The sequence below is a fragment of the Biomphalaria glabrata genome, chromosome 3 (genome assembly GCF_947242115.1).
Source record: "Biomphalaria glabrata chromosome 3, xgBioGlab47.1, whole genome shotgun sequence".
NCBI lineage: Eukaryota > Metazoa > Mollusca > Gastropoda > Planorbidae > Biomphalaria > Biomphalaria glabrata.
This window is the reverse complement of record NC_074713.1, coordinates 45,132,721-45,158,420: the sequence shown is the minus strand read 5'-3', so window position 1 is coordinate 45,158,420 and position 25,700 is coordinate 45,132,721. Positions and strand designations below refer to the sequence as shown.

Sequence of the window (25,700 nt, the reverse complement as noted above, 5' to 3'; positions counted from 1 at the left end):
TGGTGTATTTTTTATGAAAAAACTGCTTGCATAGTTGATTTAAAAAATAGATTTTTCGCTTTCAGAAAAGAAAAAAGTAGCCATTGCATCAGAACTTTGAATGGTCTAAAATATTATGATGTCGGATTTTCACTATCTTTGCAAGTTTACAAGATGTAAAGGGGACGGACGGACAGACATTCCACACAAAGCTAATATCGTCTTTTCCCGACGCTATGATGCTCGGGGGCCGCTAAACAATAATTAACCTATGAAAAAGGCTTAATTGTTTTATGTACACAGTAAGTAAGATTAAATTTTCGTAATGTCTCGTTCACCGGAGAATGAGTGAGAGATAGGGACAACCAATTTATATTGTAGAGACAACTTCCTGACAATCGTGATCTGATCACACGACACCAAAGAATTATCTAATTTAGAAAACCGTAACTCTACATTATATATGTCTATAATAGTCTTTACAGTTTCGTTATGCTATCTTGTCTCAATATTTTAGTATATTTTAATCAACTAATCAAAACGTGTCATAGACTACTGTTATGTCTTGAATACCCAATTTAACACAAGTTTGAAAGAAATGATGTTTAAACATATAGTTGGCCCATCGTGGTTCGATGATGACCACTTTTGTCATCCAGGGGGCTGAGGGCTTTGCTGAGGGCTTTGCACTGGGGTTTTGTGCCTCCTCATGCGGCTGTTGAGACCTACGTGAGCCCGGAATGTTCGACTGCACACTGGGCAGGTTATTCCAGCAGGAGCTAGGGTCATTGGCCTTGCTTTTCTTCTCTGGCGTTTTTCTTCTGCCAGCTTTGTTCTCTTTTCCTCAGCAATCTGTGCGCCAGTTTTAACAGTGCGACGCCATGATGCTCTGTCATGTGCCTCTGTTTCCCAGGTGGCTGGGTCAATGCTGAACGCCTTCAGTGAAGATTTGAGGGTGTCCCTGTAGCGTTTTCTTTGACTGCCTTGCGAGAGCGTTTCTTCCCTTAATTGACCATACAGGAGTCCTTTAGGGATGCGGCGGTCTTCCATTATGCAGACGTGTCCTGCCCATCGCGGCTGGGACTACATCGGGATTGTGTGGATGCATTGCAGACCCGCTATTCAAAGTTTAAACATAATTGTAACATAAAATATCATTAGAGTTGGATCGACTCATGGGAGTACTAAGAATCCCGAAGTTCTTAATTCTAGTATTCGCCGAGATTCGAACAGACGATTCAACGCCTGGAAGCACAGCGATTAACCACTTAGCCCCCCCCCCCTTTAACCCACATCGCCTAGCTGCAGGCTAACATCTCAACATCCAGTTCCTCAAAAGAGAAACCTACACTGCTAAGTCCAGACGCCCTAAAGGAGTCTTCCCTTGTCTTCCAGAAATAAGGTGAGTGGCGAAAGAGACAAACCTCTTTCAGAATCTGCCATTTGTCCTCCTTTTTTCTCTGCAGTGCATACGTTAATATAGTGGGTGCCTTGGGTAATAAAAAAAAACCCACTTACTATTCAGTATATGAAAAATAATTGACTTATTATAACGCCCCAGTAGAAACTGAATACATTTGCAGTCACGTGTCATGGTCGCTTCAGATGATTTTAATAGTCCTTCACGTCAAGTTCCAGCTGTCGATGAACTATTGTTGTTTACCGTACTGTAGCGAGACGTCTGCATTTCCACAGAGATTCACTTCATGAGATTGATAACTTTGTAAAGTTATATTTGAGAAAGTAAGTAGCTCTGTTAGTTGCTAAATATTCTAAAGTTATATTTGATTTCTCAAACGTTCATATTCATATTTAAATAGATATATTTAGAGAGAGAAGGGGGAATCTATAAATTAGTAATCCTATTCTACCCATGTTTAATAAAATTGATTTTAAAAAAAATTACTCAGACCATGCAATAGTTAAAAGAAGTTTTTTTTTTTTATTCGAGTGTGTCATTAACTGTTTTGTGCGGATAAAATATTCTAAAGCTAGCACCACGCCAAACTCTTCTCCTTTCTCACCAGGCGTTGGGTCCGGCAGATGGCGGGTCTACCAGTATACTGTAAAGGACGGAGAGCCTAGATAGAAATGCACTCACAATTGGCCTCACCATAAACTTAAATAAAACGAAAATTTTGCGAGTGGTATATAAGGTAAAAGGTGTCCCCGTCAGACTTGGTGAGTCAAAGCTTGAAGAGTTGGACAAGCTCACATTCCTTGGCAGCATCATAACAAATGATGGGGATGCCTGCCATGACATAGGGTGCGAATAGGAAAGACCAGGGATCATTTTCCAAAGGCTCCGGCCTATTTGGACAAGCCAAACTATTGGAAACAATTCACAAAAGTAAAAAAAAAATGAACGATAATATAAAATGCAAATAAATATGAATCGAAATGTAAACGCAGACCGGATGAATGGATAAAACTAAAGTACGAGTCAAAATTAATGTAGTTTTCTAAATTATTTCACCCTCACTTTCATTGTATTATAGCTCTATCAATTCGTCTCTTTATTATGAAAGTCTGCTTATATGTACCTGATGTCTGCTTATATGTACTTGATGTCTGCTTATATGTACTTGATGTCTGCTTATATGTACTTGATGTCTGCTTATATGTACTTGATGTCTGCTTATATGTACCTGATGTCTGCTTATATGTACCTGATGTCTGCTTATATGTACTTGATGTCTGCTTATATGTACTGGATGTCTGCTTATATGTACTGGATGTCTGCTTATATGTACTGGATGTCTGCTTATATGTACTGGATGTCTGCTTATATGTACTGGATGTCTGCTTATATGTACTGGATGTCTGCTTATATGTAGGCCTACTTGATGTCTTTTTTATGATTTTGGTTTTCGTTTTTTTTTTTATTTCCTTTCTTTGATTTAACAACAATCTGTCCCTTTTTTAAGGGGCGGGTAGATTTTGTCTTTGTTTGAATTCTAGTTATAGTTAACAAATTGTGCTTCTTGAAAACCGGCCTTTCTGTTACCGCCGGATATAAATACATTACATCTTATAGAGGCATCTTTGCTTATCCCCTCGTTTTCTTTTCTTGTTCACAGGAGACCAACAAGTAGGAGACCAACACAGACTCTAGAATCTAGTGGTCAATGTTTTCGAGAAGAAAGTTTTTGTGTCTAGTTGTCATTAACTTGATTGTTCTATGGACAATGCTGATTTGGGATCTGCGTGAGTGATTCGTTTGATTTCTTATAAAGATTCTTTTTCATTGTATTGTACAAACACATTTTAACTCTTTCTCTCCTAACTGACGATACCAGCGTTGATTCCACCAGAATGTGGTAAATATATATATATATATACTATCTGTTGGCGAGAAGGTGTCGGTGAGGTCTTAGAAGACCAACAGCCAACTCTATTACAGTTTGGGACCTTATTTGTTTTCAGCTCAACGAACACAGGATTTAGTTTTATTACAAAACTAGAAAGGGTAGACCAAAGAATTAGGCCTATCCTATGTTTACTGTTTATATGCGCCTTCACGCTGTGTCTTGTGTAACAAAAGCTCAAACTCAACTAACACAGTCGAAGGATATAAAGATACTCGAGGATAATGAACGATGTCAAGTAATACGTTTAATACGTAATGAAGGGAACATATCGTATGTCTTTCAGCTAACTATCAGAGAACTAAAAAAAAAAAACTCTCACTAAAGCTGCCAAAATTATTCTGTGTTTTCTTTCGTTACAACTCAAACCCTAGTCTTGTCTTTAATTGTCACGTCTTTGTCGATAAACCAAAACTTTACCCTTTTGATGACCACTCTTGAAAAAACTTGGCATAAATGTTCCTTGGGTTTTAACTAGAACCGTTACGTATGTATAGTAGCCCTAAAACAAACTAGAGACCCTCAAAAAAAAGTTGCCCAATTCTATGAAAGTGTCACTATTTCATGGATCTAGGCCATGTTTACAGATACAAGATCGAAAGGATCTAGATCTAGATCTAATTTTAAGAACTACACTTAGCACATATATTTTTTTACTTTGACACATGAAAATACAAAATATAATCCAGTGATTTCATTATATAATAAAATTAACCTTCAAGTGTGTGTTTCAAAGGCTTTTTTTTTTTTTACATAAATTCGTTCCTTATATCTGCGAATTTAGACATCCTGACGTACTTTAAAATCACATTCATTTAACAAATCGGGTAAACCCGTTTTTTAAATTATACTTTATATCCTATTCATCTCGCTCTTCTTTCGTTTTTTAATAGATATGAATGTATCGGCTTAATGGTTACACCCATTTTCACAAAACTACTTTTATTTTCTTGTCGAAAGAGAAAAACTTGAGAGAATCATTAGCCTTCGCCCTTTCTCCTGTTAGTGAAAGCAGTTACGCCGGACTTAATATCTGAGCCAAACGTGAGGGCTAGGTTAAATTATTTAGTTTTAGCATTGTCAAAAAATTATCTCAATGGAGACTAACAGGAAATGGCTTTATTTCATAGATTAGCGTAAATTTATAGTTTGTGATTAAAAGCCCATTCCTAAAAACGACAATGAAAAGTTAGAAACAAACAAACTCGTAATTTTCAGATTTTTACAGCTATGACATCTTATTTTTTCCAGTTGTTATTTTTTTTTAATTTTTTTTTTGTTATTTCCAGAAAACAAACGTGATAATGAAAAAATCAGTGCACGTTCGTTGAAATCATTGTCCATTATCTATGTCATCACTCCAACATATGCAAGGCTGGAACAAAAGGCAGAACTAACAAGACTAAGCCATACTCTGCTCCATGTGCCAAACATTCACTGGATCGTCATCGAAGACTCTCCTGAAAAAACAGTTTTAGTGCAGAACTTTCTCAATAGGACTAGAATACATTCTACACATCTGTACGTCGCTACGCCTTCAGAGTATAAAATGAAACGAACAGATCCCCACTCGCTAAAGCCCCGAGGCGTGCTACAACGCAATGCTGCTCTAGACTGGCTGAGAGAAAACACATCTCCCTACGATGACGGTGTTGTGTATTTCGCTGATGATGACAATGCATATAGTTTGCAACTATTTGAAGAAGTAGGTATTACTTGTAATTAGGCCATCTTCCCATTGCTTTCTCTGTCTGCCTCTTCTTTTTTTACTGGTTCTGTTCCCTAACGAAAGGTCTTTGCGAGGCCCGAGGACCTTGTGATGTGGCCATAGTGTTTTAGTTTGCGTTTTTGAAAATGGTTAGCAGTTCATCGTGGGATCCAATTTCTGTATTAATCCTGTTTCTTACTACTTCATTTGTGACGCGGTCTTTGTAAGTGATACTAGTGATACTAGTGATCTTTCCGTAGCTTCTTAACTCTATTGCTAGGAGCCTCTTCTCGACATCAGCAGTCAGCGTCCAAGATTCGCAAGCATATAAGAATGTGGCCGTCACCAGTCTGATTTTAGTGTCAAGGGATAGGCCTTTGTCCTTTCAAATTTTTTTTTAGTTTTGCAAGTACTGCTGTAGACTGGGCGATTCTGGCTTGGTTCTTTCATCTGAGACAATTGCTCCAAATACGAACACTTCTTAGCTTTTCGCCACCAATACTGATGTGCCTTTTAAAAGCCCTGTTGGCTATTGGTCATAATTTGTGTTTCTACAAAGTTTATATCAACTCCATCTGTCTGTCTGGTAAAAAGTTTGTACACGTTATTTCTCCCACATTCAATCTCAGATAAGGCTGAAATTTTGAACAATTATTTTTTTATCTGACAACACAAGAATTAATACAAAAAAAAAATCAATTAATAAATTAACTTTTGTTAATTAATTACTTTGTTTGGTATATATAATAACAAGTTAAAGAAATTGTACTTCAATAATGTGGTGGTATATATAGAATTAGCCCCTTTTTTGAAATTGTAGGTCGCTGCTTTTAAATTTTGAAGCTTGCAACAGATAACTATAAAACCTTCAATTTTCAAAAAACGATTCGCTCGCACAATGGCTTAAGGAGGCTTTAGCAGTCAATGGAGTTCGAGCTCAGGTCTTTCAACTTTAAAAAAAAAATCATTTATAAATCGATTACGTTAACATTCACCAAGATACCCCATTCTTTATTGCCCTTTCCTGTTTTCTCAACTTGTCGAGATAAATTATAGAATCATATCGTATTAAAAAAGATAAAAGCATAAAATTGCTATACTAAAACTAAAACAATTGATAAAAATATTTCTAATCACACAGATTGTTAGTCTACATCTGATACACATTTAATTATTTGACTGATCCAAAGTAATTTATACAACTACGCTTAATATAAGCTTTTTAGAATAATATTTTTTTTTGTTTTCGGCTTTGATCTACATACCATGTGCTACACAAGTCTTGTCTATGCGCATCACCAAGTTAGCTAGTTCTTCTTCTGTCCCTACCAGACCATCTATGACTCTATGTCTTCCGCAAAGTTAGTAATATTTTTAACCTTCGAGTGCATCTTCCATTTTCTTTTAAGGAAGTTATTGAAAAGAGTCGGTGAAAGTAGACAGCCTTGTATCACTGTTCTCGTGAATCATTATGTGAAAAAGAAAAAACTAATTTCGATTTGACAAAGCTGTTTATCTTATTAATTTTGGTAAAAACTGGTAATGTAAATATTTTAGAAAAGAAATAGATTTCTTTTTATTTTCAAATACTTTAGTAAACTAAATATTCATATTTTATTTTCGGTGGGAGTGGGGGGCCTGGGGGGATTTTTTATCCCCCTTCTCCCACCACAGACACACATATATATATATATATATATATATATGTGTGTGTGTGTAATCTTTATTACATACTGAACATTCATTCTTGCGGAAGAAGACGTTTATTGTAATAGGTTCTTCCTGGAGTTAGTTGAAAAGTTGCAGATACCCCGCCCTTGCCAGCAAGGGAGTCTGGGGAGCGCTGTGAGCTCCACCAGTGTTGTTCGGGGCGGAGCCCCGCCTCCAAGCACTATTTCCGTTATTGAAAGCCAACAAAATGCATATTCTGAGGTATCTACAGTACATAATCCTGCTATTAAAAAGTTTTAGTTCAAAAACCCAATCTGCTATTCTTACTTACTTAGGACTCCCGCGCCGTTCGGCGCATTAACGATAAGCTGCCTCCACAAACATTTGTTATTGGCAATGTCTGAAGTCTCTCACCACCTGGTGTCCACTGCTCTGAGGACCTCCATAAAAGTTTGGCGCCAATTTGTACTAGGATGTCGCTGTTTGCGCTTTCCTCGTAATGGCCTCCATGTCATCGCAACTATTAGTATGCGTAATTCATTTTGTCGGAGAACATGTCCAGCAAAATTCATGCGACGCTCTGTCATAACCTTAGTAAGGGGTCGATTCCCAGTTCGGCATAGGATTTCCTTGATTGAGACCCAATCTCTATAACATAGTCCTAAAATCCGTCGAAGCCATCTTTGTTGAACCACAATTATTAATGAAGACCAACAACTGGTAGAAATGTGTAACCTCTCTTGGCTACGCTCTTGGAATTAGGTGACTGTAAATTGCTTAGATTTTATATCGAAAAGGGAAGTTTGCTGGGGGATTTAAACTAAAAAATCTCTAGAGTTTTATTTTAACAAATTCAAAACCCCCTTAGCTCACTGGCGGATCCAGAACTTTGGAGTGGGGGGGGCGATTTTTTTCCAAACCCTAACCCGGACGCCCAGTAAACCCTAACCCTATGCATAAACGTGAGTACAGCATATATATATTCGTATATATTCGATATATGAGAATAAAATAAGACTGTTTCTCAATCTTAGGCGAAAAAAAAACAGTCATGTTGAGGCCTTTGTCTTGCAAGCTTGGGGGTCTGGGAAAGCGCTGTAAGTTTTGTCAGTGGGGTTCGGGGCGAAGCCCCGACGCCACAAGCGTTTTCTTGCATTTTTTCACGGCTGAAACGCATTGTCCTGACATCTACAGGTCATTATTTATTGGTGGGGTTCGGGGCGAAGCCCCGAATTTAAATGCGTCTTCTTGCATTCTTCACTGCAGAAACGCATTCTTCTGACATCTACAGCTTATTATTCATCAGTGAGGTTCGGGGCGTAGCCTCAACGCTAAAAGCGTTTTTTGGCATTCTTCACTGCAGTAACGCATTCTCCTGACCTGCAGCTTATTATTCATTCTATTATAAAGGACCTTTTAAATAATGTGGAAAAATATTCTAATATGAATTTATAGTCCCTTAATACATTGGAAATAAAACCGATTTGTTCTTTGAAAAGATAAGATACCCAACATATTTAGATTAAGGCTTTGAGGATCGCCGCCGAAAAAAAAATATTTGATTAATAATATTCAATAAAATGTAAGCATAAATTGTGAGTTATAGTCCTAAATTTATTTAACTAGAAAAATATGAGATAGAGTAAAGGTTGGAAAAAGGCGACTAGGAAAAGATTATCTGGCTTTTGAACTCATCTCAACCGTGACTGTTATATTGAAAAATTTCGTTTGAATTATAACTTTTCCAAAGCAAAGTCTTTCTTAAAATAGTTATGATAAATTCATGTGAAATAACACAAACTCTGTCTGGAAAGGGGAAGGGCGGTAAAATGAAAACGATTAATCCTCGCTCCTTCTTATAATTTCTGCTAATGATTGTATTTTGCATTAAAGAATAGAGGTTGGGCGACTCGATATAAGAATTTACTTTATAGCATATATAAATTATATTAGTGACAGATTTTTTAAATTTTGTAATTTCTTACTATAATACAAAAAGAAAAAGTATTGGTTTGTCCGATGGGGGGAAGGTGATTGCGTGTATCGCACTTCCACCTGTTTATATTATATAGATATTCGACTAATTTTGTTAACATACTATGATTTCTCCATAAAAGTAGGACTGCCCCCACCCCCACCACACTCAAAGGGTTTAGATGGGAAGGGCAGTAGAGGTATTCACTTCTTCCCTTCCAATCGGCCAAAGATGAACGACATAAAATACCAATACAAATTTTTTTTATCATATAGATATTTTTAATTGATTCTGTTAGCAAGCTGTGATTTCTGCAAATAAATAGGACCGCCCCCCCCACTCGAAAGTTCATGGTGGGGGGGCAGATTGATGCCATCGCCCCCCCCCCCGACCCTACCAAAACGGCCAAAATACTAGAAGGGGGGGCGAAATAATCTAAAAATATGTTGAAATATAAATAATTAGTATATATTATTAACATAAGTAATAAATTCGTATACAAATTGTGTGAATTCTATACTAAAATTCGTCCGGCCGAGTGGGAGGGGGGGGGGGCAATCGCCCCTAACGCTCCCCCTGGATCTGCCAGTGCCTTAGCTACGCTAATAGAATTTGGTGAATTTAGTTTGCTTTAGAATAATAATGAAGAGAGGTTCTCAACCTCAAAACTATCTGTAGGGGGATTTTATAATCAAAAGCACCTGGAGGGGTTTTAAATTTTAAACCCCTCCCCCGGCTACGCTCTTGACCGAAACGTTTTGCAAATTCTTTTTTTTTACGATAGTTATTAGCCTTTAGGGAATGGCAATGATTTCGAAAGCCTTTGAGTTTTGTTTTTTTCTTGTAATAGATGAGAAACACAACAAAAGTATCAATCTGGCCTGTAGGTCTTGCTGCAGCTTTGCGCTATGAACGTCCTAAAGTGACCAATGGGAAGGTAAGAGCAATTTTTTGACAATTTAAAAAAATTTAGCTGCCTTCTTTGTTTTACACACTATTTAAAAACAGCTACCATAATTCTTTATTTCTTTGTGATCAACGCACAGAATTTTTACTATTATTTTGAGAGCTGGTGGTTAACTTTGTACGAAGCTTACATTTACTCACTCTGTCTGTCTGGTCAAAAGTTTTTACTCGTTATTTTTTCCCACACCCAATCTCAGATCAAGCTGAAATATTGCACATTTTTTTTTACCTACCAAAACAAGAATCATTTAAAAAATATAACAATGAGTTAATGAATTATTAGTAATTTATTTTGTTTGGTATCTCGAACAAGCGAAAGAAAGAAATTGTACTTGACTGATCAGGTACTATAAGTTTAATTAGTCCCCTTTATACTTTGTAGAAAAAAAGTTTGAATCTAAAATAGAAACTATAAAACCTTCTATTTTCATTAGCACTTTCCTGGCATAATGGTTAGTTTATTGTCTTAAGGAGGCTAAGGAGGTTTTAGCCCTCGAGTTTGAATTCAGGTCGTTCACCTTTTTTGAAAAATATAAATTCATTTAAAAGCGATCACCAAGTTACACCATTCTTTCTTCCCTACCCCTTTTCAACTGGTCCATACAAAAGATAGGATCATACAGTTATTGAGAAAGCTAAATGCATGACAAATACTAATCTAAAACACTTTTTAAAAATATTTCAAATCGGACAGATTTATTGTTGTTGGTCTAGATCTAATACAAATTTAATCACATGACTGATCCAAACTAAATGAGACAATTGCACTACTTTAAAAAGTATTTATTAATTTTCTTGTCGTTTTTTTAAAATTACATTCAACCTTTGAGTTTCTGCCGTCAACCTGGGCTCAAAGGTATCATGCAGTGACACTGTAGTTGCATATGTAGTTTTGATAATCTAAAACTAAACTGTGTATATTTAAATCAAATTTAACACAACAATCCACATTCAGTATACTTCGACCCAAAGAGTCAGACACTATATATGCTTTTTTTTTTGCAGGTAACAGGTTGGTACACCTATTACAAACCTGATCGACCTTTTGCAACGGACATGGCCGGCTTCGCCATTAATCTCAATTTAATTCACCAACATCCAGAAGCAAAGTTTTCAAATATTTTTGCTGCAGGAAGCCAAGAATCCACATTTCTGACATTGTTTCACTTGACACTGGATGATTTAGAGCCTAAAGCAAACATGTGCTCTGAAGTAAGTATACATTCTTATACTTCTTTACTGAGCGACTAGATCTAGATATAATGGAAGGTTAAAATCCTCACATTGATCTGCTTTATTATCAGTCGCTGTGCTCAAGTACTTAAGTAAATCTATGAGAATCAACAAGCAACAGGCTGAGAAAACTTAAAGCAAACTACAGTAACAAAATTTCAAGAGCGTAGTTGGGGAGGAAGTTTAAGGAGCAACGCCCCCGCCCCCTTCCAATTTTATATATTTTACACAATGTTTTTTTTCTACCAGTCGCTGGGCTTCATTTATAAAGTACCTTTAAAAGCAGATATTTTTGTTAGGACATTGCCCAGTAGATCTAGTCGATCATTTACAAAAATAAAATAAAAAATAACGTCTACATTTGATGTTGTTTAGCTGACATTTAGTGTAGTCTGGGTGTTCTGATCTCTCTTTATGCATTAGACTTATCTGACGGATTACAATTGAATTTGAAAACAAGATCTAGAGATTTATTTGCAAGTTATTACAAATTATACTATGAGTTAAGTTTCACATCTTCGGGCTTATAAAATATATTTGACACACGGGTGTGCAGTGCTATTTTGTAAAAAAAAATAGTTGTCGGTACTCAGTGATTAGGTGCCGGTACTCAGTGATGGATTACCTAACTTTTAACTACTAATAAATTAATAATATACGTTAAATACAAGAAAAGTAATAATTTTTCCCCACATTGAAAAAGGTGCCTGTACGCCGTACTGGTGCGTACCGTCACAAGAAAGCCCTGCGGGTGTGTATTATACAATTATAGGCTAGTGTGTTCGTGAAAGAAAACACCAAGAATTTTAGAATTTATCTTTTTTTTAATTTAGTTGTTAACATTGAGGTTCAATTTAGCATTTACATTTTTAGTTGAACATAAAAATCTTTCATTAGGCCTACATTTGTTCTCTTAGGTTCTAGTTTGGCACACGAGAACAGAGAAAAGTAAAACTCCATACGAAGAAGCGATGGTCAAACTGTATGGCGCTGACGCATATCCAAACATTGAAGTTTAATATTTTACAAATTAATGTCATTTTTTCCCTATTTTTTTAATTTCTTATGTATATCTAAATATGTTTAGATTTAGATGTATTTATTTATGACGATAATTTTTTAATCTAGTTAAATCTATATTCTTTGAGTTACATTTTTAGCGGCCGGGAAAAGATGCTTTTAGTTTTGTGTGCAATGTCTGTCCGTCCGTCCGTCCCGTTTAGATCTCGTAAAGTAGAAAAGATAGTGAAAATCCGATATTTTTGACCTTTACAAGTTCTGATGCAACAGCTACTTTTTTAATATCTGAAAGTGAAAATTTAATTTTTAAAATAAGCTATGCAAGCAGTTTTTTCATAAAAATACACCATTTTTACAACTATTCACTATTAATAGTAACAAACACAGGAGGCTATTTAGTAAGGGAGACGACTATTTAAACCATATTTTTAACACATTTATGCAAACGGTTTTAGATTTTTTTGTCAAAAAAAAATATTTTTTTTTACAAATGATCTGCTAAGTTATGTAAGTTCTGTCATATTAACTATTACATGTAAAAAAATGGTTACTATTTTTTTCAATGAGAAAATATTTATTTAATATGCATATAAGTGAAGCATAATTTAAAACAACAATTCATAAGTAGTTTTTCATGTTATCGTGTACAATTCTCATTTACATAAACATCTTCCTTTTGTACGAGGCTTTGAATAAGAGATTCACCCTATATAAAACAATTAGATCAATAAAATAATCATTACACATCTAACTTCATCTTCACTTTCATCTATCCCTTGGTCTACTGGACCGTTGGGGCACCACACAAGATGTCAACTTTCTTTCACCATTTTTTGACTCTGATAGAATTTCATTCTGATATTCTTTCTGAAAATATTAAAACCTGCATTTTTACCTGATTGGGTGGACCACTTCGGGGGCCGATTTTGAGTTTGTGTTTCCACATAAACTGTCTCTGTAAACTTGTTTTACTTTATTTTTTAAATATAATGTGTCTACTTTGGTAGCGTACAATTTTTTTTAACCATATCTATAACTAGCAGACACCCTTGCTGGGCAACACGTCGACATCACTCTCTCGCCCTCAAGCTCTTCCTTTCCAAGAAACAAGATTGTGTCAAGACGTCCGGGGACGAGTTTGGATAACTTAAGACCTTTTGACCTTCAAGATTTACATAAATAAATATAAAACTAATATAGTGCAACTTACATAGCTATTGCAACTTTAAACATTCAAATTACAAAATGGCAGCAGTCAAAGTAGACAAAACATCGAAGCAGTAAATGTGAAGACTAATGATCTGACGTTGAACACAGATAATGGTTCTTTAATGTAGCTGTCTTATCTTCTTATCTTATAAATTAAGGAGACTTTACTTTAAAAGTGAAGTCGTTGGTTTTCTTGGTTAGGGGGCACCCATTCTATGTTCTAATGACATTATAAAAAAAAAAGAGCATATGTACCATTTTGTCCAAGCATTTGGAACAAGAATAATGCCTTTATCTTTGTGTTTTTCTGAGAAGGTTATTATGTTTTATAATTGCAAATTATGGCTCTGTGTTTTTATGTATTATTGCTGCTTTGCTTTTTAGTCTTTTGTCGTTAAGCGTCTCTAAATTTAGTGATTTTACTTTTGATATTAAAATGAAATGTGAATATTCCTTTGTCCTTATTTTGTGTCTGATTTAGTTTCTTTGTGTTTTATTGAGTTGAGGGGTGGGGGATCCCAAACAGAGGAGATTTTAACAATCACGGCTGTATGCTGTACTTTGCATCCACTCTGGATAGAATAGCTACGTGATAGCCATTGATCTTACGGATTGATGAAATAACATTAGTCATACATCAGGGAATATCGCCACATTGTCTTGTGACAGTTACACAAACAAACAGACCACACATTTCTTAGGGCCTTGAAGTCCAAAAGCGCATAACGATAAAGCGTTGGTGGTTAGTATTGTCACGAATCGATACTGTGACGTAATTCTACTTCTTTCTACAATGGGTAAATATGTGATATTTATAATTAACCAGAGAATGAGGTCAAAGAAAAAATTCTGGAACGTCGTAGTTAATAGAAATAGAATAGAAATATTTAGAATAGAAGTTTTTAAGATTCAAGAAAAGACGAATTAAAAAATGTATAATTTGAGGAAAAAGGACTTGAGTTGTAGGGGATCCTTGAGCTGTTGCGGGTCTTAGAGTAGCGGGTCCATAAGTCGTAACAAGTCTTTGAGTACTTGATATATTTGAAGTCAATGAGTGAATGTGAAGTTTGAAGATAAAAAAGCTCAGTTGTTCCATTGTATCTGTATAATTAAGTGCTCTTATGATATGGATTTATCACTTCATTACTTTTGCAAGAAAATGTGTCAAAAAGTGTTGTCTTGTGAATTAATGTTTTGAAGGAATTCATTAAAAGAAAGAAAAATGTAGCATAGAAGTTTCTTCAGTGTATTTTAGTCAAGTGATTCTGTTTTTTTGCCCTATATACAAAAGAAAAATAAACATTGCATTGTAAACACAATCATAAATATGAAATGTCACTATTAGGCACTAAAAACAGTATTCTTCAAAAGTATGGTCTGAATATCAAAGAGAATCAGTTGAACAATGTGAAGGAGGCGCGGAGGCTGAGCGGTAAAGCGCTTGGCTTCCGAACCGGGGAACGGTGTTCGAATCCTGCTGAAGACTGAGATTTTTAATTTCGGGATCTTGGGGCGCCTCTGAGTCCACCCAGCTCTAATGGGTACCTGACATTAGTTAGGGAAAAGTAAAGGCAGTTGGCCGTTGTGCTGGCCACATGACACTCTTGTTAACCGTAGGCCACAGAAACAAATGACCTTTACATCATCTGCCCTATAGACCACAAGGTCTGAAAGGGGAACTTAATTTTACTTTATTGTCTGAATACATTTATTTTTATCAATCAATAAAACTGACAGCATAACACTGACATCGCAATTTTTTTTTTCCCAACCAAGAATCCCCCCCCCTTTTTTTTTCAGTAATGAAAAGTTTTAAGCAAAGCTCACCCTTCCTTTGGATCATCCATTGTGCGATGTCATTAAGTTTGTGCAGCCAATATTATGATGGCCTCTTGACCCTGCACTACTTACATTTTGTCCGTGAATTATTGAAGCCCTGATAGATAAACCATTTAAGCTTTGTTCCTTCCGCTATTTGTGATTAAAAACGTAAGAAAGTATAATCTTGTACTTTGTATTATGTCGGGTAAAAAAACATATTGAATCGAAATTGTGAAATAAAAAAAAATAGTCTTGGCTCTATTTAACCTCAGCGATTTTTATTCTGAAAAAGGCTTAATTGTTTTATGTACACAGTAAGTACAAATAAATGCAAACAAGGAATGACGGAGAGCCTAGATAGAGAGGCAACCAAAATTGCCCTCGCATAAATTTAGATAAGACTAAAATTTTACGAGTGGGATATAAGGCAAAGGGTGCCCCCGTCAGACTTGGCGAGTCAAAGCTTGAAGAGTTGGACAAGTTCGCTTACCTTGGCAGAATACTAACAAATAATGTAGCGTGCCGAAAGGCAGGGAGCATTTCCCAAAGACTGCAGCCTATCTGGACAAGCCAGGCCATTGGACTCGAGACAAAAATGCACCTTCTCAACACAATCGTCATTCTAACTGCAACATATGCATGTGATTGTGAAACATGAAAGTCATCTGTCGAAATTGAGAAAAGACTAAATGTAGCTCCACAAAATGGCTGAGACGGATTTTGTGAGTCAGTTACACAGATCGGGTCTCAAACAAGGAAATCCTATGCCAAACTGGGAGTCAAACACTTTGTGAGTTTGTGACAAAGCGTCGCATGAAGTTCTACGACAAAATGAACACCTTCATGGAGGACCTCAGAACAGTGGACACCAGGTGGGAGGAGGCTTCAGACATTGCCAATGACAGATCTTTGTGGAGATAGTTTGCCGCCCAATGCGCCGAACGGCGCGGGAGGAACTAAGTCTAAGTAAGTAAGTAATAACAGTTAAAATTTTCTTAATTTTTCGTTCACCGAGAATTGATGACGAGTCAGTCAGATAGGAAGATAACCATTTTATATTGTAGAGACAACTTTCTGACTATCGTGATCTGATTACACTACACCAAAAAATCCAGTTACTCATAAGGGAACCTAATTTTAACCATTTTATTTTATTTATTAAGTCCAGGCGCCCTGAGGGAGTCTTCCCTTGTCTTCCAGGAGAAAGGAGAGTGGCGAAATAGTGGGAAACCTCTTTTGATTTGTACCATTTGTCTCCCCCATTTCGATGAATTATATATACGACAATGTACTTTAATATAGTATGTGTCTTTTTGGTAATGAATAAAAAAAAACACTTACTATTCAGTACATAAAAAATAATTCAATTATCAAAACAACCCAGTAGAAACTGAATACATCTTCAGTCACGTGTCATGGTCGCTTCAGATGGTTTTATTAGTCCATTACGTTGAGTTCCAGCTGTCGGTGAACTATTGTTGTCTACCGTACAGTAGCGAGACATCTGTAGTTCTACAGGGATAATCTCTAATCACTACATGAGATGTTTGACAAAGTAAGTAGCTTTGTAAGTAGTTGCTAAATATTCTAAAATTATATTTAATTTTTCAAACACTCAAAATCATATCTAAATATATATATTAAGAGAGAGATGGGGGGAATCTATAAATTTGTAATAGAATTCTCCCATGTTTGACAAAGTTTGATATTCAAAAAATTTACCCTAACAATGCAATAGTTAAAATAAGTTGTTATTTCTTTTTAACTCAAATGTGTAAACATCATTTTTAGCGCCCCCGAAAGGGAAAAAGACGCTATTAGTTTTCTGTGTCCTGTCTGTCCGTCCGTCTGTCCGTCCGTCCCGTTTAGATCTCAGAAACTAGAAGAGAAAATGAAAATCGGACATCATGATATTTTCGATCATTCATAGATCTAGAGATCTAGATTCTAGATCGAGATAGATCTAAATCTAGGTTTAGATCTAGTTTAGATTAAGAGTCTAGATCCAGATCTAATCTAGATCTAGAACTAGTCTAGAAATCTAGTTCTAGCCTAGATTCCAAGTCTAGCTTTAGTCTGAATTCTAGTTCTAGATTTTAGTTCTAGAATCTAGTTCTAGTTCGCTCTAGATCTTATCTTCTTATCTTATATGATACAGACGTTACTTCAAAAAAGAAGATTATTACGCCCTACGTGTCAGGCATTTAGTCATGCATATTAACCAATGACTTAAATTCTGCCAAGTCACTGGTTTTCCTGGTTAACTCAGGCAACCCATTCCATGCTCTAATAGCACTAGGGAAAAAGGAGTATTTGTACAAATTTGTCCTAGCATATGGGATGAGGAATCTGCCTTTATCTTTGTGTCTTTCAGAGTATTTTATTAAATTTTGTTTTTGGAACTCACTCCCCATTGATCTCAGACAGACAACATGCTATACCACTTTTAAGAAGAACATTAAGACCTACTTGTTTAAAACTTTTTTAGATTAACTGTTATTCTAGCAGTTGTGTTTATGTTTGTAATGTTGTTACAGCGCCTTGAGCCTACATTTTGTTTGTTAACAGCGCTTTATAAATAAAATTATTATTATAAATAAAATTATTATTATTGTATTTGAAGATTATGGTTCAGTGTTTTATGTATAATTGCTACTTTACTTTTGAGCCTACTGTCCTGAAGGCTTTCTAAATTTAGTGATTTTACTAAAGGTGTTACTCTAGTCAAATGTGAATATTCGTTTGTTATGAATCTCACTTCTCTATTTTGTGTCTGTTCCAGTTTCTTAATGTTTTCTTCAGTTGAGGGGTCCCAAACGGAGGATGCATATTCTATTATTGGCCTAACCAAGGTTAAATAACATTTTAGTTTTATGTTCTTATTTGATTTATAGAAATTTCTTTTAATAAACCCTAATGCTTTGTTTGATTTTTTAAATAGTTTCATCAATATGTGGATTCCATGACAGTTTTTCATTTATTTTAACACCTAGGTATTTTGCGTTTTTAGTCTGTGTTACTGGTTTGCCATGAATAAGATAAGTGGAATTAATTTGTTTTAGTTTTTTTGTTACTCTTAACAACTGACATTTTTCTGGGTGGAAAGACATGCTCTAATTTGATTCCCATTTCTGTAATTCATCTAATTCTCTTTGTAAAAGTTCTGTGTCTTGTGTTGTTTTTATTGTTCTATATAATATGCAATCGTCTGCAAATAATCTGATTTTTTTTCCTGAACTAATGCAACTTGGTAAATCATTTATGTAAATTAAGAATAGTAGTGGACCTAAGACTGTTCCTTGAGGTACACCTGAGTTTAATGTTATTGGTGTTGATTTAGAGCCATTTATTATTACAGTTTATTCTCTCCCTATTAGAGAATCTTTAATCCTCTAATGCAATGGACTATCAATGCCAAAATATTTTAATTTTTTAAGCCAGCAATGGCTAACGAGCCACTCCTGCCCGAAGCTTATTGGTTAAGGCGCTATAAGAAGTAGTTTATAAAATCAGTCTTTTTTTTATTACTCACAGAAGACCAACAAGTAGGAGACCAAGGACTAGTGGTCAATGTTTTCAACGAGAAAGTTTTTGTGTCCAGCTGTCATTACCTTGATTGTTCTTTGGACAATGCTGATTAGGGATCTGCGTGAGTGATTTAGTTGATTTCTGATACCAGTGATGTCCAAAATACGGCCCGCGGGCCACATCTGTCCAGCCCGCCAAAACGTCGGCACAAAGTGTAGAATATCCTTCACCAATTTCCAAAAAAATAATTATTTAAAATGTATCTTGTCTATGTTATGTTCCTCACTTTTTCTCTGATGCATTGGTACCATGACCTCTACCATTGGTAACATGACCTCTACCATTGGTACCATGACCTCTACCATTGGTACCATGACCTCTACCATTGGTACTTTTATGAAATGGGAGAACTGAAGAAAGTACAAGCAGACTTTGAATGTAGAATGTACCAAGAAAAGTTGAACTTTGACTTTTTTGTGGAACACGATCATAAGCCAACATATTTGATTGGTAGATGAAGTGTGGCTGTTTTAAAGAACAACATATAAGCGGCATTATTAAACAAATATCACGGCATTCTTGATTTGAGCCGCGAATACAAAAACTGTTAAACTACGCCTAGAGATTGGAGGATCGATGGGAATAGTTACCAAAAAAAACACACCATGAAAATGAGTCGTTGGAAAGCTAGCTACAATGTTGGTTACATTTTAAGTAGAGACATTAGGCCATATTCCGACTTAAAAAGAAAAAAAAGACAACTTTCAGAAATCAGATTAATTAATGTAACTACTAGTCCACAGGTTTCTAATAAAATTGTTTCAGGCCTATTTCGTGGCTAGCGACACGAGTGGCAGAAATTAAAATGACCCGCAGGTCGAATTAGGGTGGGCACAAAGACTTATATATATTATATCTAGACTGGACATGGAGATCTTTTAACACTACAAAAAATGTGAAAATTTTTCAAAAAGTTGAAACAAGGCGTTGTTTTGTAAAGTAGTTATAAGATGTAATTTTTTTTTTCAACCCTAACCTATGTTACATATACTTTAATTTTTAGATCTAGAATAATCTAGATCTAGTAATTGAACATCAAAAATAAGAATACTCTAGTCTCATAATTAATATTTTGACATTTTTAGGTACATAATCTAGAAAGATCTGGGTAATCAATTTATTTAAATGTACATAAGATGATTAAAATAAATAGACGTGAATTACTTCGAACTAGGATATTTAAAACATTATCTCAATAATTGGGGCGACTTCCTTACAGCTTGAAAAAGAGTTACGTACATAAAATTCTATCTATTGTTATGACATGATTAGGAATTAGTTATTTGTTTCGGGAATAAGGGGAAAGTTTTAATTAGCGACAAGTGACGTGACAGATCTTTAAAAAATAAGAACGCTCTAAGTGACGCTAAAAGAAGACGCTTCTTGTTGAGTAGTAGACTTGAGTACAGTAGATATACGGATTTACGGACATAGCTGACATCGGACGATTCCCTTCTTGAGTATTAAACATATTTGTTGAACAACATATCAGCGTCGACTACATATTTGATTGTTTCGGCCTTTCGCCGGTGTTACTGAAGTAGTTGAGTTCAGCGTTACTTCCAGTCAGATCTACACTAGATATATTTCCAAGAGAATCAACACCGCGCGGAAGCCTTAACACTATCTATATATAGGTCTGTGAATCGATCATTCATGGATACGAATTTGTTTCCGATTTCCAGTCTAAATATAATATAGAGAGTAGAGTCACTATTGCGGAACAGGCATGTTTGCGGAACAGCTCGTCGAAATTAGTTAAAATCTACTTTATTTTGAACTTTTCTGCTAAACTACTCTAACGGTACTGCGCATGGTCCATTTCTCTACATTTTCGATATACAGGTTTTCCTTTAACAGCAGAAAATTAATTTTGACTCCAGGTTAAAGTTGACAGGTGTGGAATCGTCCATTATTTTTCACGTACCAGGAGAACCGCATAGGTCAAGGCTTAAGGCTTTTTAAAAATGATAATGACCCATCACCTGCATGATACACCTAATTTTCGGTTTATAAATGGATGTGAAAAAACGTAATTTCATAGCTATCCTTCTGGTTTCATTACAAAACTAGAAATGTTAGACCAAAGAATTAGGCCTACATAATTTTTACAGTTTATATGCGCCTCCGCGCTGTGTCTTGTGTAAGATAAGTCTAAACTCAAATAACCAACTAACACAAGCGGAAGGATATAAAGATGCTCGACGCGGATGAAAGAAAAAATTAATGCGTTTAATACGTATTGAAGGGAAGTAAGGAAAGTAAGGGAACCGTCGACTGTCTTTCAGCTAACTATACAGACTACATGCCCCCTCTCCCAACATACTACGAACCTGAAAGGCAATGTGAAAATTACGAGTGTGTTCCTTTTAAATTTCCATTCTCCTTTAAAAAACAAACGTTTGAATGATTGATGAGTTGAAAGTAAAATTTTACTTATCAATGGCTAATAAATTACACATATCGTTTTAAGGGGGTACCCAGATTGTCTAAAAATAGACCTACAGCTATGACACCTTACATTTTTCTGTTCTTATTTTGGTTTTTATTTATTTTTTCCCAGAAAACAAACGTGGTAACGAAAAGATCAAAGTACGTTCGTTAAAATCAGTGTCCATTATCTATGTCATCACTCCAACATATGCCAGGCTGGAACAGAAGGCAGAACTAACAAGACTTAGTCATACTCTGCTCCATGTGCCAAACATTCACTGGATCGTCATCGAAGACTCCCCTGAAAAAACAGCTTTAGTGCAGAACTTTCTCAATAGAACTAGAATACATTCTACACATCTGTACGTCGCCACGCCTTCAGAGTATAAAATGAAACGAACAGATCCCCACTGGCTGAAGCCTCGAGGCGTGCTACAACGCAATGCTGCTCTAGACTGGCTGAGAGAAAACACAGCCCCTGATGATGATGGTGTTGTGTATTTCGCTGATGATGACAATGCATATAGTTTACAAATATTTGAAGAAGTAGGTAGTACATGTACTTAGGTCATCCTCACCTTCGCCTATCCCTATGTCAAACCGTTGAGGCACCACACAAGATCTGTTGACCATCTTTCTCCATTCTTCTCTTCTATATCAGCTTGGATATAGTTTCAATCAATGGCAGGCCTTTTCATTCTTTTATGTTGTCTTCCCATCGCTTTCTCTGTCTGTTGGTTTTTTTTTTTTTTTTACTGGTACTGTTCCCTAAAGGAAGGTCTTTGTTAGCCCTGAGAACCTCGTGATGCCTAGAATTTTTCTGTAGCATCGCAGTTCCATTGCTAGGACCCTCTTCTCAAAATCTGCAGTCAGCATCCATGTACATATAATATAAATATTTCTTTTACCAATTAGTTAATAACTATTGGTAATTAATTTTTTTGTTAGGTATCTCGAACAAGTACTTCACTGATGTGGTGCTTTAAGTTGAATTAGCCCCCATTATGCTTTGTAGGTTGTCGCTTTAAAGTTTGAAACTAACAATAGATAACTATAAATCCTTCGATTTTCATAAGCGATTCGCTGGCACAATAACTTTCGGGTTGGCTTGAGACTTGAGTCCTCAGGTTCGAACTTAGGTCTATTAACTTTTAGAAAAATTGCATTTGAAAAGCGATTACGGTAACATTCACACAGATATCATTTTCTTTCTTCCTCATTCCCTTTTCCAACTGGTCCAGACAAGTGATAGGGTCCTAGTGTATTGAGAAAACTAAAAGCATGATATTGCAATAAACAAAAGAATTGGTAAAAATATTTCTAATCTCACGGATGTATTATTGTAAGTCTACATCTATTTCAAATTTGATTACATGACATCCAAACGAATGAATACAAATAGGCAAAATATAGGCTTATATATAAGGGAAGATTTTGAAAAGAGTTGGTAGAAGTAGGCAGCCGTCTCACTGTTCTCATTGATTATTCTGTGTTCCGATACAATACAAGTGGAAACTGATTTCGATTTAACATAGCCTACTTGTATACCTTGTTATTTTGGGTAAAAACAAGTACTATATATTTTAGTAAAAGAAATATATATCTCTTCTTTATTTTCAAATAATATAGCAAATATTTTATTTTTGATTGAAAAAAAAAAAGACTTAATTTGGCCAGTATGGAGATCGAACCCACGACCTTTGTGTTATTAGCGTTAGATGTTGTGGCTTTCATGGCTTAAACATAACAGATATGAATACAAATATTTTTAGCAGGTTTAAGTTTTAAAATGAAATTTTAAAAATGCTATTTTAAACGCCTTTATTTGACATTAATGTAAACATTGAATACCATTCACAAGGTCATAGGTTTGTTATTAAACTTTAATTAGAATAATGAAAAAGTTTTTGGATATTCAGATTTCAAAAGTGCACACGGTGGGCGAACATTCATGGAAGTGCATTGATTTCTGTTCTGTTTTTTTTTATCTCCCTTGTAATAGATGAGACATACAACAAAAGTATCAATCTGGCCTGTAGGTCTTGCTGCAGACTTGCGCTATGAACGTCCTAAAGTAACCAATGGGAAGGTAGGAGCAGTTATTTGAAATTGTTACAAATTTTAACTTCTTTATTTTTGTTTTATACACTTTTAAAAACTTTTCGAAACTGGACAGTCAGAAGGACTAATACAACTGATGCCATAGACATTAAATAAACCAGTTTTTTTATCTATCTATCTATCTATCTATCTATCTATATATCTATCTATTTATCTATCTATCTATCTATCTATCTATCTATCTATCTATCTATCTATCTATCTATCTATCTATCTGTCTGTCTGTCTGTCTGTCTGTCTGTCTGTCTATCTATCTATCTATCTATCTATCTATCTATCTATCTATCTATCTATCTATCTATCTATCTATCTATCTATCTATCTGTCTGTCTGTCTATCTATCTATCTAACTATCTATCTATCTATCTATCTATCTATCTATCTATCTATTTATCTATCTATCTATCTATCTATCTATCTATCTATCTGTCTGTCTGTCTGTCTGTCTGTCTGTCTATCTATCTATCTATCTATCTATCTATCTATCTATCTATCTATCTATCTATCTATCTATCTATCTATCTATCTATCTATCTAACTCAGTACACTCAAATTACTAACGAGAACCTACAAGTAAAGCCTGTCATGACATTCAACCCAAACTGTCAGGCACTATTTATGCTTAGAACTTTTTTTCGTTTGCAGGTAACAGGCTGGTACACTTACCGGAAACCTAATCGACCTTTTGCAACGGACATGGCCGGCTTCGCTATTCATCTCAATCTAATTCACCGACATCCAGAAGCAAAATTTTCAAATACTTTTGGTGCAGGAAGACAAGAATCCACATTTCTAACATTCTTTAATTTGACACTGGATGATTTAGAGCCTAAAGCAAACATGTGCACTCAAGTCAGTATTCAGTCTTATATTTCTTTTCTTTACTGTGCGACTAGATCTAGACATAATGAGCGTTCAAATCTTCCCCCAAGCAATAAAAATATTTCCCACATCGATCTGTTTTACTGCCAGTTTTTGGGCTCCAGTACTAAAGTAAATCTACCAAAATCAACAAGCAACAGCTTGAGAATACTTAAAGCAAACTACAGTTACGCAATTTTATGAGCGTAACTGAGAAGGAGGTTTGAGGTTCAACAACTTCCCCCCCATAAATATATTTCACACATCTGTCAGTATTTAAGTAGTCGCTGGGCTTCGTTAATAAATTGCCATTAAATAGAAGATATTTTTGTAAGGACATTACGCTGTAGACACCTTAGAAAATGCATTCCTGAAGCTCAGAACAAAAAGTGAAAGAAAATAGGGCAAAGAAGAGGTATTTAAAGTCATTTCACAGATTCCAGAAAAAAATAATTCTGAGGTACGATAGGCTTACCTCCGAAAAATAAAACTGAATAGGAGATGTACATGATTAATTAGACAATGTCAAGGACGCTAAATTCAAATTCACTGTTGCCAACTGAATAAAAAGGAACTGAGCTGTAGTTTTAACTGTCTCCCAAAACGTGTCAGAAGAGCTTCGTATCAAGTCTTCTTTTTTACCGATAGTTAGTTGCCTATTAGTTCTGATCTCTCTTTATATATTGGACTTATCTGAAAAGAATATGATTGTATTTAAAAACTAGATCTAGAGGTGTATTTGTAAGTGATTACAAATTATAATAGGAGTTTAGTTTAACATCTTCGGGTGTGTATTATTCATAAAAGAAAACACTAAGAATTTTAGAACTTTTTTTTTTTTTAATTTAGTTGGCAACATTTAGGGTCAATGCAGCGTCCTTGACCTTTTAATGTGAACTTGAACATTTTCCATTACATTTGTTCTCTTAGGTTCTAGTTTGGCACACGAGAACAGAGAAAAGTAAAACTCCATACGAAGAATTGATGGTCAAACTGTATGGCGCTGACGCATATCCAAACATTGAAGTTTGATATATTATATTAATGTGTTTTACTATGTTTTTATTTCCTATATATGTTGTTTACATACCATGTTTTTATTTTCTATATATGTTGTTTACATACCATGTGTTTATTTCCTATATATGTTGTTTACATATATTTAAGACGATTTAAAAAAAAAATCTTTTTTAAAGTATGGTTTCTTTAGTTACATTGCAACGTATTTGTTGATTCAATGTGTCTACTTTAGTAGCGTACACTTTTTTGAACCATATACCTATAACTAGCAGATACACATCGACATCACTCTCTCGCCCTCAAGCTCTTCCTTTCCAAGAAACAAGATTCTGTCAAGACGTCCAGGGACGAGTTTAGGATGACTTAAGACACTTGACCTACAAGATTTACATAAATAAATATAAAACTAATATAGTGCAACTTACTTAGCTATTGCAACTTTAAACATTAAAATTACAAAATGGCTGCAGTCAAAGTGCACATAACACCGAAGCAGTAAATGTGATGATCTAACGTGGAACACAGATAATGGTTGTTTAATGTAGCTGACTTATCTTCTTATCTTATAAATTAAAGACGTTACTTTAAAAAAGAAGATAGTCATGTCCTAAACGTTTCATGTGTCATGTATGTCAGACTCTGCTAAGTCGTTGGTTCTCTTGGCTCTCAGGCAACCTAGTCCATGTTCTAATGACACTATGGCAAAAAAAAAAAGAGCATTTGTACC

At 35.2% G+C, this 25,700-nt stretch overlaps 2 protein-coding genes across 2 annotated transcripts; both read left to right on the top strand.

Annotated features, from left to right (window-relative positions):
• Positions 1-4,528: 4,528 nt before the first annotated feature.
• LOC106075993 (galactosylgalactosylxylosylprotein 3-beta-glucuronosyltransferase 1-like) lies at positions 4,529-12,426 on the top strand. Its single transcript, XM_056023468.1, has 5 exons — positions 4,529-4,535; positions 4,637-5,052; positions 9,552-9,638; positions 10,673-10,879; positions 11,818-12,426. Exons 1-5 carry the CDS (start codon positions 4,529-4,531, stop codon positions 11,917-11,919), a joined length of 819 nt encoding a protein of 272 aa, XP_055879443.1. The 3' UTR covers positions 11,920-12,426.
• A 6,361-nt stretch (positions 12,427-18,787) lies between these two features.
• Positions 18,788-25,029, top strand: LOC129925108 (galactosylgalactosylxylosylprotein 3-beta-glucuronosyltransferase 3-like). Its single transcript, XM_056023466.1, has 5 exons — positions 18,788-18,866; positions 21,102-21,517; positions 22,974-23,060; positions 23,738-23,944; positions 24,884-25,029. Exons 1-5 carry the CDS (start codon positions 18,788-18,790, stop codon positions 24,983-24,985), a joined length of 891 nt encoding a protein of 296 aa, XP_055879441.1. The 3' UTR covers positions 24,986-25,029.
• Positions 25,030-25,700: the final 671 nt, after the last annotated feature.

What these genes read in the sequence shown, in the direction of transcription:
- LOC106075993 (XM_056023468.1), top strand. An exon ending in CTAAAGTGACCAATGGGAAG is followed by an intron (nt 9,639 to 10,672) that starts GTAAGAGCAATT and finishes TTTTTTTTGCAG; the next exon opens with GTAACAGGTTGGTACACCTA. An exon ending in AAGCAAACATGTGCTCTGAA is followed by an intron (nt 10,880 to 11,817) that starts GTAAGTATACAT and finishes TTGTTCTCTTAG; the next exon opens with GTTCTAGTTTGGCACACGAG.
- LOC129925108 (XM_056023466.1), top strand. Translation starts at nt 18,788, where the DNA reads ATGACCTCTACCATTGGTAACATGACCTCTACCATTGGTACCATGACC. An exon ending in TACCATGACCTCTACCATTG is followed by an intron (nt 18,867 to 21,101) that starts GTACTTTTATGA and finishes ATTTTTTCCCAG; the next exon opens with AAAACAAACGTGGTAACGAA. An exon ending in AAGCAAACATGTGCACTCAA is followed by an intron (nt 23,945 to 24,883) that starts GTCAGTATTCAG and finishes TTGTTCTCTTAG; the next exon opens with GTTCTAGTTTGGCACACGAG.